The sequence below is a fragment of the Rhinopithecus bieti genome, unplaced genomic scaffold (genome assembly GCF_001698545.2).
Source record: "Rhinopithecus bieti isolate Rb0 unplaced genomic scaffold, ASM169854v2 scaffold_74680, whole genome shotgun sequence".
Taxonomy (NCBI): Eukaryota; Metazoa; Chordata; class Mammalia; order Primates; family Cercopithecidae; genus Rhinopithecus; species Rhinopithecus bieti.
In genome coordinates this window covers 497,337-512,930 of record NW_016828033.1, presented here as the reverse complement: position 1 = coordinate 512,930, position 15,594 = coordinate 497,337, and the positions used below count along the sequence as shown (strand labels likewise).

General features: G+C 46.8%; 1 protein-coding gene across 4 annotated transcripts in view; it reads left to right on the top strand.

Annotated features, from left to right (window-relative positions):
- Positions 1 to 15,594, top strand: part of SLC7A7 (solute carrier family 7 member 7) — a 49,058-nt gene continuing 33,464 nt past the window's right edge. Inside the window, exons 1-3 of one of the 4 annotated variants that reach the window (XM_017864275.1) lie at positions 1 to 327; positions 4,773 to 4,904; positions 6,779 to 7,319. In XM_017864275.1, the coding sequence (XP_017719764.1) occupies positions 6,821 to 7,319 (499 nt within the window). In that variant the 5' untranslated portion in view covers positions 1 to 327; positions 4,773 to 4,904; positions 6,779 to 6,820. Of the gene's footprint in view, positions 328 to 4,772; positions 4,905 to 5,046; positions 5,152 to 5,235; positions 5,306 to 6,778; positions 7,320 to 15,594 lie in introns of those variants that run through there. The other 3 variants (XM_017864277.1, XM_017864276.1, XM_017864278.1) reach the window with 3 other exon arrangements.

The following is a 15,594-nucleotide window of genomic DNA, read 5'->3' as shown; positions in this document are numbered from 1 at the left end:
GAGAAGGAGCTGAGACTCAGGTATTTGGTGCCAGTGTAGTGGAGAAGGTGCCTGGAGGCTGGCAGGCATTGAGGTCCTCTGGGTCTGACCAGGCAGTCCCAGCTCCAGCCCGTCCCCTGGCCCCTCCCCGCTGCCGGCCAGAGTCACACATGTGTTTTCCTGTTTTCCATTTCAGTCCCCGTTACCCTCTGCTTTTTCTGCTCCTCAGAGTCAACAGCTGCTGCAGCGTGAGCCATACCGTTGGTTCTCCTAACTAGCACCTTCCCCTCTCCCTTGACTGCGCTGGTAGCCCCTCCTCCCCGCACCTGCCCAAAGGTCACTGGACAGGTAAGAGGTGGGAGAGGAGGGACAATGGGCGAGAGGGGAAGTGCAGGAGGAGGATGGAGTGAGTCCTAAAAATCGACTGAATGGAGACCCAAGAGCCTCCTGTTTCTTGATCCCAGCCGTGTCCCTCCCTGGGCTGAAACTTCTGCCCAGAGACTTCAGCCCTTCCTTAATGGAAGCCCTGGCCACAGGAGTAAACAATTTCTTTTTTGTTTCACCTTTTTTTTTTTTTTTTTAAGAGACTGTCTTAGCCACAGTAGAATATAGAAAAACAAACAGAGAACTGGGGAGGGAGGAGCTGAGCTTCTAGCTTGGAGTGATGGGGAAATCTAGTCATACCAGAGTGTATCTGTTTTCTGTTTCTGTTGTTAGGGGAGGCAGCACAGACTGGTTGGAGCCAGGAAGGCAGGACATGGGGTCTCTGGGAGAGAAAGTGTGTTCTTACAGTAGTTCCCTGAGCTCAGCTGAGGAGCCAAGACCCCAAGTTATGTGCTAGTTCCTGGAGGAAGTGTGTTTTGGTGTTGCCATTCGATGGTGAGGTTAGGGTGAGGGGCTCCACTGACTGTTCTGCCCAGCACTGCATATTGGAGGCCCTGCTGCCAGTTTCTGAACCAAATTTCTTCCACAGGCTGTAGGATGAGTGTGTTGTCCTGTAATCTTCACTGGGTGTTCAGAGATGAATGCATCTCAGACAGGGAAAGACAACAAGGGCTGCTGTTATCTTATGGGCTTGCTCATGTAAAACCTGGGGTGGGCCGGGTGCAGTGGCTCACACCTGTAATCCCAGCACTTTGGGAGGTTGAGGTGGGAGGATCACGAGGCCAGGAGTTCGAGACCAGCCTGGCCAACATGGTGAAACCCCGTCTCTACTAAAATAAAAAAAATAAAATTAAAATTAGCTGGGCATAGTGGTGGGTGCCTGTAATCCCAGCTACTAGGGAGGCTGAAGCAGGAGAACCCGGGAGGTGGAGGTTGCAGCGAGCAGAGATCGTGCCACTGCACTCCAGCCTGGGGGACAAAGCAAAACTCCGTCTCGGAGAAAAAAAAAACCCCAAAACCCAACCCCCCCCAAAAAAAAGAAAACCTGGGGCAGAAGAGCCCCTTTGGGAGAGCCTAGGGGTGTTGTTGGTTCCAGGCTGCCTGAATGGTGGAAACATTACCCTAAGACCCGGGGTCTTAGGGAGAAATGTGAGCTGCCAAAGATGGTGCCTTCTTGTCCAGGGTGCTAGGTAGTGGTTGAGAAAAGACAGGGGCTTCATGCTCTCTATGAATGGCAGCCTCCCTTGCCTAGTTTGCATGGGCAGACTGAAGTAGGTTAGAGTCCACTAGCACTTCCTGGTGCTACCACTAGGGCTTGCTGTTTGCTGGAGTACGGGTTTTACCCCCAGCAGATTTCTGTCTCAAAATTCCACGGATAGGACTTCACTTTTCAGATGCCACCAGTCAGGAATGAAACCCTGTACACTTCTCTCTCCATTCCCCCTCACAGTTTTCCCTTCCTTTGTCCCTCCTTCCTTCCTTTCTTTTACGTCATATTAGGACACATGCCCGCACCTTGGTGCCAGTGAATTTGGTCTTAAAAGGGCAGGCGTGATGATGTGATTGTGTTTTCTTTTGTTTGCTTTAGAAGTGGGCACCCTAGCAATAGCAGCACTGCCAAGAGGACTTGTAATCACCTCTTATCCCTGCAAAGAATGAGAAAGGGGAGGGGCAGCCAGGAAGGAGATTAACAAACTTTATTGGAGCCTTTAGTCTAGGCTATAGACTGAAGGATGACAGAGGCTTTCTTTCTTTTTTTTTTTTTTTTTTTTTTGAGACGGAGTCTCGCTCTGTCGCCCAGGCTGGAGTGCTCCTGAGTAGCTGGGACTACAGGCGCCCGCCACCGCGCCCGGCTAATTTTTTGTATTTTTAGTAGAGACGGGGTTTCACCGTGGTCTCGATCTCCTGACCTTGTGATCCGCCCGCCTCGGCCTCCCAAAGTGCTGGGATTACAGGCGTGAGCCACCGCGCCCGGCGCTTTCTTTCTTTTTAATCTAGTCTGATTACATCTTCCCCCAGGTAATTCATGTAGGTCATTCCTGTCCAAAAGCAAGGTCTAAGGTGGTGCCGGTGGCTCATGCCTGTAATCCCACCACTTTGGGAGGCAGAAACAGGTGGATCAGTTGAGGCCAGGAGTTCAAGACCAGCCTGGCCAACATAGCGAAACTTCATCTCTACTAAAAATACAAAAATTAGGCTGGGCACGATGGCTCATGCCTGTAATTCTAGCACTTTGGGAGGCTGAGGTGGGCGGATTGCCTGAGTTTAGGAGTTTAAGACCATCCTGGTCAACATGGTGAAACCCCGACTCTACTAAAAACACAAAAGATTAGCTGGGCGTGCTGGTGTGCACCTGTAATCCCACCTACTCGGGAGGCTGAGGCAGGAGAATTGCTTGAACCTGGGAGGCGGAGGTTGCAGTGAGCCGAGATCGTGCCACTGCACTCCAGCCTGGGCAACAGAGCAAGACTCTGTCTCAAAATAAAATAAAATAAAATAAAACAAAACAAAATAAAATAAAACAAAATAATAAAAATACCAAAATGAAAACACAAAAATTAGCCAGGCGTAATCCTAGTTACTCAGGAGGCTGATGCATGAGAATTGCTTGATCCAGGAGGTGGTGGAGGTTGTAGTGAATCAAGATCGTGCCACTGCACTCCAGCCTGGGTGACAGAGTGAGACCTTCTCTCAGACAAACAAACAAAAAACAAATAAAATAAAATAAAATAAAAGGAAGGCCTAGAGACTAGGGCAGGCCAGGGGGATGGGGAGATGGAGAGATAGTATACTTGTGTGATTAAGAGTGTAGGACCTCTGGTGATTCCATGAGATGATGTGCTTAAAGTCCTTAGCAGTGTGTCTGACCCAGGTAAGTGTTCAATAAGTGATAGCAATTATTATTACAGGAGCATCTTGGAGAAAAGGATAGTCTCCTCCAGAAGGATTTCAGATCACTGTGAAGCCTGTCTTGGGAGAAGCATGATCTCTGGGAACGCTCACACCAGAATCCTCCTCCTAGATTAAATTAAAAGTTTAAAGAGCTAGAATGGGAGGATGTGTGGTGGAGATGTCTCCCAGAGATATTTAGATCTCTATTCTCTGGTTGTAGAATAACCAAAGAGGGTTAGAGGAGATATGAGAAGAAACAGATAGTTGGATTTCAGAATGGATAGGGTCTATTTCTGTTGGTAAAATAGAATACCAGATTTAAAGTAAATAATAAAGATAGCATAAACTATGTGATTTCCAAAAAATGCTCAGCTTTCTCTGCCTGTTCTGGGCCTGTCTGTCCAACAGAATTCAGTGAAATCTGATTTCCTCATTATTTAAAAAAAATTTTTTTTTTTTTGAGACAGAGTCTTGCTCTGTCACCCAGGCTGGAATGCAGTGGCCCACTCTCGGCACACTGCAAGCTCTGCCTCCCAGGTTCCTGCCATTCTTCTGGCTCAGCCTCCCAAGTAGCTGGGACTACAGGCACCTGTCACCACACCCAGCTAATTTTATTTTATTTTATTTGTTTGTATTTTTAGTAGAGACAGGGTTTCACCGTGTTAGCCAGGATGGTCTTGATCTCCTGACCTTGTGATCCAGCTGCCTTGGCCTCCCAAAGTGCTGGGATTACAGGCGTGAACCACCGCGCCCAGCCTGATTTCTTCATATTTTTTAGGAAAGTGGAGTAAACTTATATATGAGGAAGTCGTTTATAGGAATTTATGCTTATCCCAAAAATCTTGGTATGTTTTGTCAAGAATGAAAAGGCACGTGGGTCTGGTGGGGATGCAGTCAGATATTTGATCTCTTGATTGTATTTCTTTTGAAGTAGTCTGAGGCTCAGACTTTGGGGCAGTGGCCCAGGTTTGGAGGCAACCTCCCAGTCTGTCTTTGCATGGGGAAGTGTGCAGAGTTCTCTTAGAACACCCAGTCACAGGGTGTAGAGACTGCTTTTACACTTCCTGTAATCTCAGCATGGGAACAAGCCTTTGTGTCACACTGTGCAACCTTCCTCCCTTTCTTAAATGCTTGGGGTGAGAGAGAAGAGAGGCTAGGGTGGGGCATGGAGGACACACAGAGAGAGAGAGTGCTATGTATTCCTTCCCGGCTACTGTCCTGTCCTCAGCTAACTTGGTCTGGAACAGTTTCCCCAGGGCTACAGATACTGCACCCAGCTGACTGTCCTTTCTTCTGGGCCCCCGGTCCCAGAGCAGAGCTGACAAAGGAGATTCCTGAGAGAGCGACTTCTTATCACAGAAAGTGCTGAGCCAGGAGCTCCTAGCCACCCCTTTTGCAGATGTGAAGGGCCAGTGAACCTTGGACACAGATGGTTGCTTAACAGTCCTTTTCCCCTCCCTCACTCCTTCCTTTGCGGGCCGCCTCACCTCCTCCACCCTTCTTGCTTAAATCCATAGGCATTTTTCTGGCCTTCCCTTTTACTGCTGGCTGGGAAGGAGGAGCATCAGACCACAGATCCTGGAAGGCACTTCTCTTCCTGACTGCTGCTGGCACTGCCGTGAGAACCTGCTTATATCCAGGACCAAGGAGTAAGTGTGCGTTCCACCCTTTTCTCATCTCCACTCACCTTGCTTACCCTCGTCTTTGCTGCTGTGCAGTGTCTAATTGCTTCTTCTCCCGAGTGCCTCTTGCCCTAATATCTCTCCATTGCTTGACTAGCCTCTCCCATTTTCCTCTCAGCTGTCTCCTGCTTGGTGTTTTCCAGCATGTGCTGCCTGGCTGCAGCTGTCTTCCTGCCTTGGCTTGCAGTGGTATCTCTCCAGCAGCAACTCTGGGGTAGGGAGTGGCCATCAGCTGCCTCCAATCATCTCTAGGTTTCATTGTACATTGGATCGCCCTTCTCTCATTCATACTTTTTTGGGTGATTCAACGATGCTGATGTGAGGGATCTGATAGCAGGAGGCTTGGAATACCAGAGACTGGGAAAAAGGTATCTGGGAAAGGAAAAGCGAGGAAAAGAGAATAGCCTGTTTTCTTTCAGGGTGAGGTGGGTCTACTTGGGCTTTGCCAGGGCTGAAGACTCCAGCTAAGGGTTAAGGGATGCTCCTTGGGCAGGAGGATGGTTGTGGGTTTCCAGCAGATTTCTGAAGCCTTTAGGTTTGGCAGATATAGAGTCTTTAGGGAAAAGAGCAGTGTCATGAGGCGCTCCCACAGATTAGTTGCTTGTAAGATCAGTTCCTAATGTTGTATCTCAGCACAGGTGATCGCTGAAGCTGAAATTGGAGGGAAGACGGGTTTTGGATAAGGCTGAAAACTCAGGTCAAGCCATTATGGTTATTTTCTGGGAACTGCCACACTGCCCCCATGCCTGTCTTGTATTATAGCAGGCTCAGAGAGAACCAACATTTAGTTTTTTTTTTTTTTTTTTTTGAGACGGAGTTTTGCTCTTGTTGCCCAGGCTGGAGTGCAGTGGCCTGATCTCGGCTTACTGCAACCTCCACCTCCCAGGCTCAAGTGATTCTCCTGCCTCAGCTTCCCAAGCAGCTGGAATTACAGTCATGTGCCATCACGCATGGCTAATTTTTGTATTTTTAGTAGAGACGAGTTTCTCAATGTTGGGCAGGCTGGTCTTGAACTCCCGACTTTAGGTGATCCACCCGCCTTGGCCTCCCAAAGTGCTGGGATTACAGACATGAGCCACCGTGCCCAGCCCAAGATTTCGTTCTCTATTTGGTGAGTTGGGTGGGTAGCAATATCCTAATGATGAGAGACAGATGCTTTCTCTCTGGCGAATGAGTGCCTTCTCTTAAAAATTCAAGTTGGAGGCCGGGCAAGGTGGCTCATGCCTGTAATCCCAGCGCTTTGGGAGGCTGAGGCGGGTGAATCACCTGAGGTCAGGAGTTTGAGACCAGCCTGACCAACATGGAGAAACCCCGTCTCTACTAAAAATACAAAATTAGCCTCGTGTGGTGGTGCATGCCTGTAATCCCAGCTACTCGGGAGGCTGAGGCAGGAGAATCACTTGAACCTGGGAAGTGGAGGTTGCGGTGAGCTGAGATTGCACTCCAGCCTAGGCAACAAGAGCGAAACTCCGTCTCAAAAACAACAACAAACAAACAAACAAACAAAATTAGCCAGGCGTGGTGGCAGGTGCCTGTAATCCCAGCTACTTGGGAGGCTGAGGCAAGAGAAGTGCTTGAACCTGGAAGGCTGAGGTTGCAGTGAGTTGAGCCAAGATTGCACCACTGCACTCCAGCCTGGGCTACAGAGCGAGACTCTGTCTATAAATAAATAAATACATATTCAAGTTGGGGTTGTTTTGATGAGTGAGCTAGAGAAAAGGTTATTTGGAGGTCTCTGCAGTGGTTGGTGGGCTGCCCATATTAGCCTGCGTTGGAGGCAGGTAGAGGTTCTGTGTAATTGCCAACCACCTAATATATAGCATCATCTTTCTTCCTTAAAGGGCAATGCCAGGAAGCTGGTGAAGGGTTTCCTCTCCTCCACCATGGTTGACAGCACTGAGTATGAAGGGGCCTCCCAACCTGAGGTGGAAACCTCCCCTTTGGGTGATGGGGCCAGCCCAGGGCCGGAGCAGGTAAAGCTGAAGAAGGAGATCTCACTGCTTAACGGCGTGTGCCTGATTGTGGGGAATATGATCGGCTCGGGCATCTTTGTTTCCCCCAAGGGTGTGCTCATATACAGTGCCTCCTTTGGTCTCTCTCTGGTCATCTGGGCTGTCGGGGGCCTCTTCTCCGTCTTTGGGGCCCTTTGTTATGCGGAACTGGGCACCACCATTAAGAAATCTGGGGCCAGCTATGCCTATATCCTGGAGGCCTTTGGAGGATTCCTTGCTTTCATCAGACTCTGGACCTCCCTGCTCATCAGTGAGCCCACCAGCCAGGCCATCATTGCCATCACCTTTGCCAACTACATGGTACAGCCTCTCTTCCCAAGCTGCTTGGCCCCTTATGCTGCCAGCCGCCTGCTGGCTGCTGCCTGCATCTGTAAGTAGGGCTGGGGCAGGAGGTGGTGGATGGAGGGCTGGGCAGAGACTGGGATGTGAGTGCAGTCTGGGAGTAAGAAGGAGATAGAAAGGAATGCCTCTGACAACATATATATATATACACACACAACTATATATATACACACACACACACAACTATATATATATGCAACTATACACGCAACTATATATATACAACTATATATATACAACTCTCTCTGTCTCTCTCTATATATAGTTAAATTAATGTATGCTTAGTGTGAAATTTCAAACAGTACCACAATGTAACATAAAAACACTCACCTTTTCCCCAACTTCTCACGGTAAGGACTATTAGCAGTTTGCATAGTCTTCCTGATTTTTTTTTTTTTTTTTAAGAGACAGGTGTTTTGCTCTGTCACCCAGACTGGAGTGCAGTGATGTGATTATACCTCACTTCAGCCTCAAACTTTTAGGCTCAAGCTATCCTCCTGCCTCAGCCTCCTGAGTAGCAGGGACTACAGGCACACTGATTTTTTTTTTTCTTGTTCCTTCAAGAGATGTAGTTTTGGCAGGGTGTGGTGGCTTATACCTGTAATTCCAGCACTTTGGGAGGCTTAGGTGGGCAGATCACCTGGGGTCAGGAGTTCGAGACTAGCCTGGCCAACATGGTGAAACCTCATCTCTTCTAAAAATACAAAAATTAGCTGGGCATGGTGGCAGGCGCCTGTAATCCCAGCTACTCAGGAGGCTGAGACACGAGAATCACTTGAACCTAGGAGGCAGAGGTTGCGGTAAGCCAAGATTGCACCACTGCATTCCAGCCTGGGTGACAGAGTGCGACTCCATCTCAAAAAAATAAATAAATAAATAAAAAATAAAAAAATTAAAAAAAGAGGTATGTTTTGTTCTTTTACAAAAATGAGATCATACTAGTCTACATGTAATTCTACAATGTGCTTTTCCTCTAGCATTATCAGTGACATTCTTTTCTACTTACAGATCTACTTTTTAAAGAATGCTTCATATTATTCCATGTTAATTTTAAGGATGTATTTTAAAATTATGTTTTAATTCCATGTTAGTTATAAGGATTTAAGTAGTTTATTTATCTAGCTAGTCCTCTGTTAATGGCCATATACCTTGGTTTCAGTTTCTCAGTCTTACAGATAATGCTCCAGTGGATATCCTTTTGCAGTTGCGTGAGTATTTCTGTAGGCTAGATTCTTCCTTTTTTTTTTTTTTTTTTGAGATAGAGTCATTCTGTCGCCCAGGCTTGAGTGGCACAATCTCAGCTCATTGCAACCTCTATCTTCTGGGTTCAAGTGATTCTCCTGCCTCAGCCTCCCTAGTAGCTGGGATTACAGGCATGTGCCACCATGCCCAGCTAATTTTTTTGTATTTTTAGTGGAGATGCGTTTTCACTGTGTTGGCCAGGCTGGTCTTGAATTCCTGACCTCGAGTGATCTACCTGCCTCGGCTTCACACAAGTGTTGGGATCACAGGCATGAGCCACTGTACCCAGCCTCTGTGGGCAAGATTTTTAATACTGTTATTTCAGTCCACCTTGGCTTTTTCTCCATCTCATAAATAAAATATTATTTAAATCTGTACATTCAGCAAAGCCACTGGAGGTGCTGAGATGGTGATTCTCCACAGCCCCATCCCTCAGATGCCTCTATTCTTGAAAAATGCCCTTCCAACCTGGGAGAGCCTAGGACCTTAAAGATGCCTTCCACCCCACAACTGTGAAGAAGCTCAGACATTCTGTCAGTTTGAGGGGCAGCTGCTGTAGCAGTTGGGGCACAGGAATCTTGCACCAGGTGCAATTGCTCATTGGCTCCCTGCTCTCCCGTCAGCTTGTGTCCTTTTTTCTTTCAATTTCTGTATTGCCCCATTCACTCCTCAACTTCCTTTCCAGCTTCCCTGATTTTACTGTTGTGTAGAGAACTGGCTGTCTTCTGTGGGGTCCTTCTGTGTTTTGTGTGTCCTTGGGTCTGGCCTGGACTCATCTCTGCGTATGTTTGTCATACATGGCAACAGTCAGGGAGGGGTGGAAGGCACCGCTTTGTGTTGTAAGAAGGGGGTTTTCACTGAGGTTTTTTTGTTTTTTGTTTTTTTTGAGACAGAGTTTCACTCTTGTTGCCCAGGCTGGAGTGCAATGGTGCAATCTCGGCTCACCACAACCTCTGTCTCCCAGGTTCAAGTGATTCTCCTGCGTCAGCCTCTCAAGTAGCTGGGATTACAGGCATGTGCCACCACGCCTGGCTAATTTTTGTATTGTTATTAGAGACAGGGTTTCTCCATGTTGGTCAGGCTGGTCTTGAACTCTTGGCCTCAGGTGATCTGCCCACCTCAGCCTCCCAAAGTGCTGGGATTACAGGCATGGGCCACATTCCCAGCCTTAGAATTCTATTATTTTAACTATCTTTGTCTGTGTCATTTCTGACAGCTCTTGTTCCTTGATTCTGGCATTGTGCCTACCTCTGCCAGTCACCCCTTTTTAATTTTCTGCTTCTTCTTCTTCTTTTTTTTTTTTGAGACAGAGTTTCGCTCTTGCTGCCCAGGCTGGAGTGCAATGGCGTGATCTCGGCTCACTGCAACCTCCGCCTCCTGGGTTCCAGAGATTCTCTTGCCTCAGCCTCCCAAGTAGCTGGGATTACAGGCGCCCACCACCACGCCAAGCTAATTTTTTTGTATTTTTAGTAGAGACAGGATTTCACTATGTTGTCCAGGCTGGTCTCAAACTCCTGACCTCAGGCGATCCACCTGCCGTGACCTCCCAAAGTGCTGGGATTACAGGCGTGAGCCACTGCACCTGGCCAATTTTCTGCTTCTAATTTAGGTATAGAGACATACATGTTCAAACCCTCATTCACCCATGTACACATTCATGTGCCTGTATATCCTTGTAAGAATACATGCAAAGGCCGGTCACAGTGGCTTACGCCTGTAATCCCAGCACTTTGGGAGGCCGAGGCGGGTGGATCACGAGGTCAAGAGATCAGGACCATCCTGGCCAACATGGTGAAACCCCGTCTCTACTAAAAATACAAAAATTAGCTGGGTGTGGTGGTGCATACCTGTAGTCCCAGCTACTTGGGAGGCTGAGGCAGGAGAATCGCTTGAACCCGGGAAGCAGAGGTTACAGTGAGCAGAGATTGCGCTATTGCACTCCAGCCTGGGTGACAGAGCGAGACTCTGTCTCAAAGAAAAAAAAAAAAGCTGGGTGTGGTGGTGGGCGCCTGTGATCCCAGATACTGTGGAGGCTGAGGCAGGAGAAACACTTAAACCCAGGTAGCAGAGGTTGCAGTGAGCAGAGATCATGCTACTGCACTCCAGCCTGGGCCACAGAGCAAGACTCTCTCAAAAGACAAAACAAAACAAAACAAAACAAAAATAATACATGCAAAGTAGCCACAGTTATGGTTCATATGCAGAGCTCTTTAGTGAGTAAAAGGCATGGAGTTTTGTGCACAGATGTGTGACACACATTTGAGATTACTCTGATAGAGTGAAATGTGCACACCACTTGTGCACACACTTGTGTTTGAGGTTGGGCTCAATAGCTATGTGACCTTGAGCCAAGTGCACTGACTGTTTAATTCCAGGCTGTTGTGAGAATGGAATGAGATTCAGTGAAAACCATAAATTATGACTCAAGTGTAAGGTATTATGTTTAAAATTACTATCTTTCTTGGTCACTTATAGTCCTGTTCCTCTTCCTGTTTCTTGGCTTCATCTGAGTAGTTATGGTTAGATAAATGAGATATTACTGCATAGGTAATATCTGGACTTTGTTCTATCTTTAATAACTTCAGGGGAACATAGAGATCTAAAGAAGGTTCAGAAGGGCAACCAAGACTAAGAATTTAGTGACATATGATTCATGGGTTTATTCTTTCAGCCACTGTTTTGGTTTTGTTTTTAAATTTTTTTTATAGAGATGGGGTCTCACTATGTTGCCCAGGCTGGTCTCAAACTCCTGGGCTCAAGCAATCTGCCTGCCATGGTCTCCCAAAGTGCTAGGATTACGGACGTGAGCCACTGCACCTAGCCTTCTGGCACTGTTTAATAAGCACCTGACACAAGTCAGATGCTAGGACCTATGAAGACATTCTGATTAGCCTAAGTGAGAACTTAGGCAGACTCTTCAGATTTAGCAACAGAAGGGCTTTAATTTAGAGCTTTCATACATTCCCTACCTTACAAAAAATTTAATTAGGGCATGCTATGTGTGTGCTAGATATTTTACTTAGTGCTGCAAAACAAAGAAGAATGATGTCTAGCCCTTGCCATTCCATAATTTATAGTCCAGAAAGGAGACAGACATGTTAACAAATAATTGTCATGCAACATAATTTGTGCACTGATAGAGGTACATAAGAGCAAATGGGGCAATATTTTTTTTTTTGAGACGAAGTTTCACTCTTGTCGCCTAGGCTGGAGTGCAGTGGTGTGATCTCGCCTCACTCACGCAACCTCCATGTCCCAAGTTAAGCGATTCTCCTGCCTCAGCCTCCCGAGTAGCTGGGATTACAGGCGTGCACCACCACACCTGGCTAATTTTTGTGTTTTTAGTAGAGACGGGGTTTCACCATGTTGGCCAGGCTGGTCTCGAACTCCTAACCTCAGGTGAACCACCCGCCTCAGCCTCCCAAAGTGCTGGGACTACAGGCATGAGCTACCACGCCTGACCTAAATGGGGCAACTTTATTTTTGTAGGGGAGGAGAGCTTAGGAAAGTATCACAGAGAACATGGTGTCTGAGCTGAATTTTGAAAACAAATATAGCTGTCTCCTGCGACCTTTCACACAGGAGACAGCATGTACAAAAGTGTGGAGGTGCAAGGCACAGAATGTTCAGAGAATTCCAGGTCAAACTATTGTTTATTTTTATATTTTTAGAGATGGGGGTTCTTGCTCCGTCGCCCAGGCAAGAGTGCAGTGGTGCAGTCATAGCTCACTGCAGCCTCCAACTCCTGGCCTCAAGTGATCCTCCTACTTCCTGAGTAGCTAGGATTACAGGTGGGAGCTACAAAGCTACACAGCTACTGATTTTAAGCAGGGGTATGGGGACTACTGAAATAATCAGACTTGGTTAAAAGGAGAACTCTGGTGGTGACATGGAGAATGTTTTTGGAAAGAACAAGAGACAGAAGGTGGGGAGACTAGGGAGCTGAAAACTGAATCCATGTGAAGGGTGATGAAGATCTGCACTGTGGAGTGGCCTTAGGAACAGAGATGAGGGTATGAATAAAGAAATAGTTGGCCGGGCGCAGTGGCTCACGCTGGTAATCCCAGCACTTTGGGAGGCTGAGTCGGGTGGATCACGAAGTCAGGAGATCGAGACCATCCTGGCTCACATGGTGAAACCCCGTCTGTATTAAAAATACAAAAAAAATTAGCCGGGTGTGGTGGCGGGCGCCTGTAGTCCCAGCTACTCAGGAGGCTGAGGCAGGAGAATAGCGAGAACTCAGGAGGTAGAGCTTGCAGTGAGCTGAGATCCGGCCACTGCACTCCAGCCTGGGTGACAGAGAGAGGCTCCGTCAAAAAAAAAAAAAAAGAAATAGTTAACAGTGGACTTTCAAGGACTTTTTGCAGTGGGTTAGGGAGCTCTCACAGGTAAACCCCTCCTCCAGCCTTGCCCACAGTTTTCCACCCCAGTATGTTGCTCCTGGTTTAAAATCCTCCAATGACTCCTCATATGATTTAGGAGAAAATCTAAACCCCTTGAAGGTGTGCCTTGTGCTTTCACTGCTTTGGCCTTCTCATATCCCATAATCCTTCAGGCACACCCCATTACCCATATATTCTAGATATGGGGGATGTGGAAGCTCTCAGAGTTCGTGAAGCTAGGGGTTTGAGCTTGGACAGGTGTGGGTGATAGGGCTGCCATCTAAAATAGGGAAGGTGGGCTGAATGTGAGGTAGACAGGGCATCCGAGTCTTCTGCTGGGCACTCATGTGGCCCTTCCATGAGCAGTGCCTTCTTTGGCTGTCATGACATAGAAGTGGGTCATTTTCCCAGCAAGTGAGTGATGCTTACCTGAAAAAAGAGGTTGACATGGTGAAGCCACGTCTCTATTAAAACACAAAAAAATTAGCTGGGTGTGGTGGCGGGCACCTGTAATCCCAGCTAGTTGGGAGGCTGAGGCAGGAGAATCGCTTGAACCTGGGAGGCAGAGGTTGCAGTGAGCCCAGATTGCACCACTACACTCCAGCCTGGGTGACAGAGCAAGACTCTGTCTCAAAAAGAAAAAAAGAGGTTGATGTGTGAATGATAATGCCAGTTTACTGATATATGTACAGTTTTTTTTTTTTTTGAGACAGAGTCTCACTATGTCGGGAGGTGGAGGTTGCAGTAAGTCAAGATCCCAGGTTCAAGTGATTCTCCTGCCTCAGCCTCCCGAGTAGCTGGGATTACAGGCTCCTGCCACCACACCCAGCTAATTTTCGTATTTTTAGTAGAGACGGGGTTTCACCATGTTGGCCAGGATGGTCTCGATCTCCTGACCTCGTGATCCGCCTGCCTCGGCCTCCCCAAGTGCTGGGATTACAGGCGTGAGCCACCGCAGTCGGCCTTTGATGTATGTACAGTTTGCTGATGAGCATACATGGGTAATTTCTTTTTTTGAAATTTTTATTTGTTTAATTTTTCTTCCACTTTTAAGTTCCAGGGCACATGTGCAGCATGTGCAGCTTTGTTACACAGGTAAACATGTGCCATGATTGTTTGCTGCACAGATCAACCCATCACCTGGGTATTAAGCCTAGCATCCATTAGCTATAATTCCTGATCCTCTCCCTCTACCAACCTCCACTGATAGGCCCCAGTGTGTGTTGTTCTTCCCCCACGTTTGTCCATGTGTCTCATCATTCAGCTCCCACTTATAAGTGAGAACATTTGGTGTTTGGTTTTCTGTTCTTACATTAGTTTGCTGAGGATAATGGCTTCCAGTTTCATCCATGTCCCTGCAAAGGACATGATCTCATTACCTTTTATGGCTGCATAGTATTCCATGGTATATATGTACCACATTTTCTTACTTGCTGTACCTTTCTTTCTTTCTTTCTTTCTTTCTTTCTTTCTTTCTTTCTTTCTTTCTTTCTTTTCTTTTCTTTTCTTTTCTTTTCTTTTCTTTTCTTTTCTTTTCTTTTCTTTTCTTTTTTTTTGAGACTGAATCTTGCTCTGTTGCCTAGGCTGGAGTGCAGTGGCATGATCTTGGCTAACTGCAACCTCTGCCTCCTGGGTTCAAGTGATTCTCTGCCTCAGCCTTCCGAGTAGCTGGGATTACAGTTGTCCGCCACCACACCCAGCTAATTTTTGTATTTTTAGTAGAGGTGGGGTTTCACCATCTTGGCCAGGCTGGTCTTGAACTCCTGACCTCGTGGTCCACCCTCCTCGGCCTCCCAAAGTGCTGGAATTACAGTCATGAGCCACTGTGCCTGGCCAGGCATTCCTTTTTCTCTGCAACCTTGCCAGCATCTGTTGTTTCTTGACTTTTTTTTTTTTTTTGAGACAAAGTTTTGCTCCTGTTGCCCAGGCTGGAGTGCAATAGCACAATCTCAGCTCAACGCAACCTCTGCTTCCCAAGTTCAAGGGATTCTCCTGTCTTAGCCTCCTGAGTAGCTGGGATAACAGGTGTGCGCCCTCACGCCCGGCTAATTTTGTATTTGGCTAGTTTTGTATTATTAGAGACAGGGTTTCTCCATGTTGGTCAGGCTGGTCTTGAACTCCCGACCTCAGATGATTCACCTGCCTCAGCCTCCCAAAGTGCTGGGGTTACAGCTGTTAGCACCACACCTGGCTGTTTCTTGACTTTTTAATAATTGCCATTCTGACTGACATGAGATGATTTCTTGTTGCAGTTTTGATTTGCATTTCTCTAATGATCAGTGATGTTGAGTTTTTTTCATGCTTGTTGGCCACATGAATGTCCTTTTTTGAGAAGTGTTTGTTCATATCCTTTGCTCACTTTGTAATGGGATTGTTTCTCTCTTGTAAATTTGTTTAAATTCCTTGCAGACTCTGGTTATTAGACCTTTATCAGATGGATAGATTGCAAAAAATTTTCTCCCATTCTGTAGAGGTTGTCTGTTCCCTCTGATGATAATTTATTTTGCTGTGCAGAAGCTCTTTAGTTTAATAAGATCCCATTTGTCAATTTTTGCTTTTGTTGCAATTGCTTTTGGTATTTTTGCCATGAAATCTTTGCCCGTGCCTATGTCCTGAATGGCATTGCTATGAAATCCTAGATTTTTTCTAGGGTTTTTTTTTTTTTTTTTTTTTTTTTTT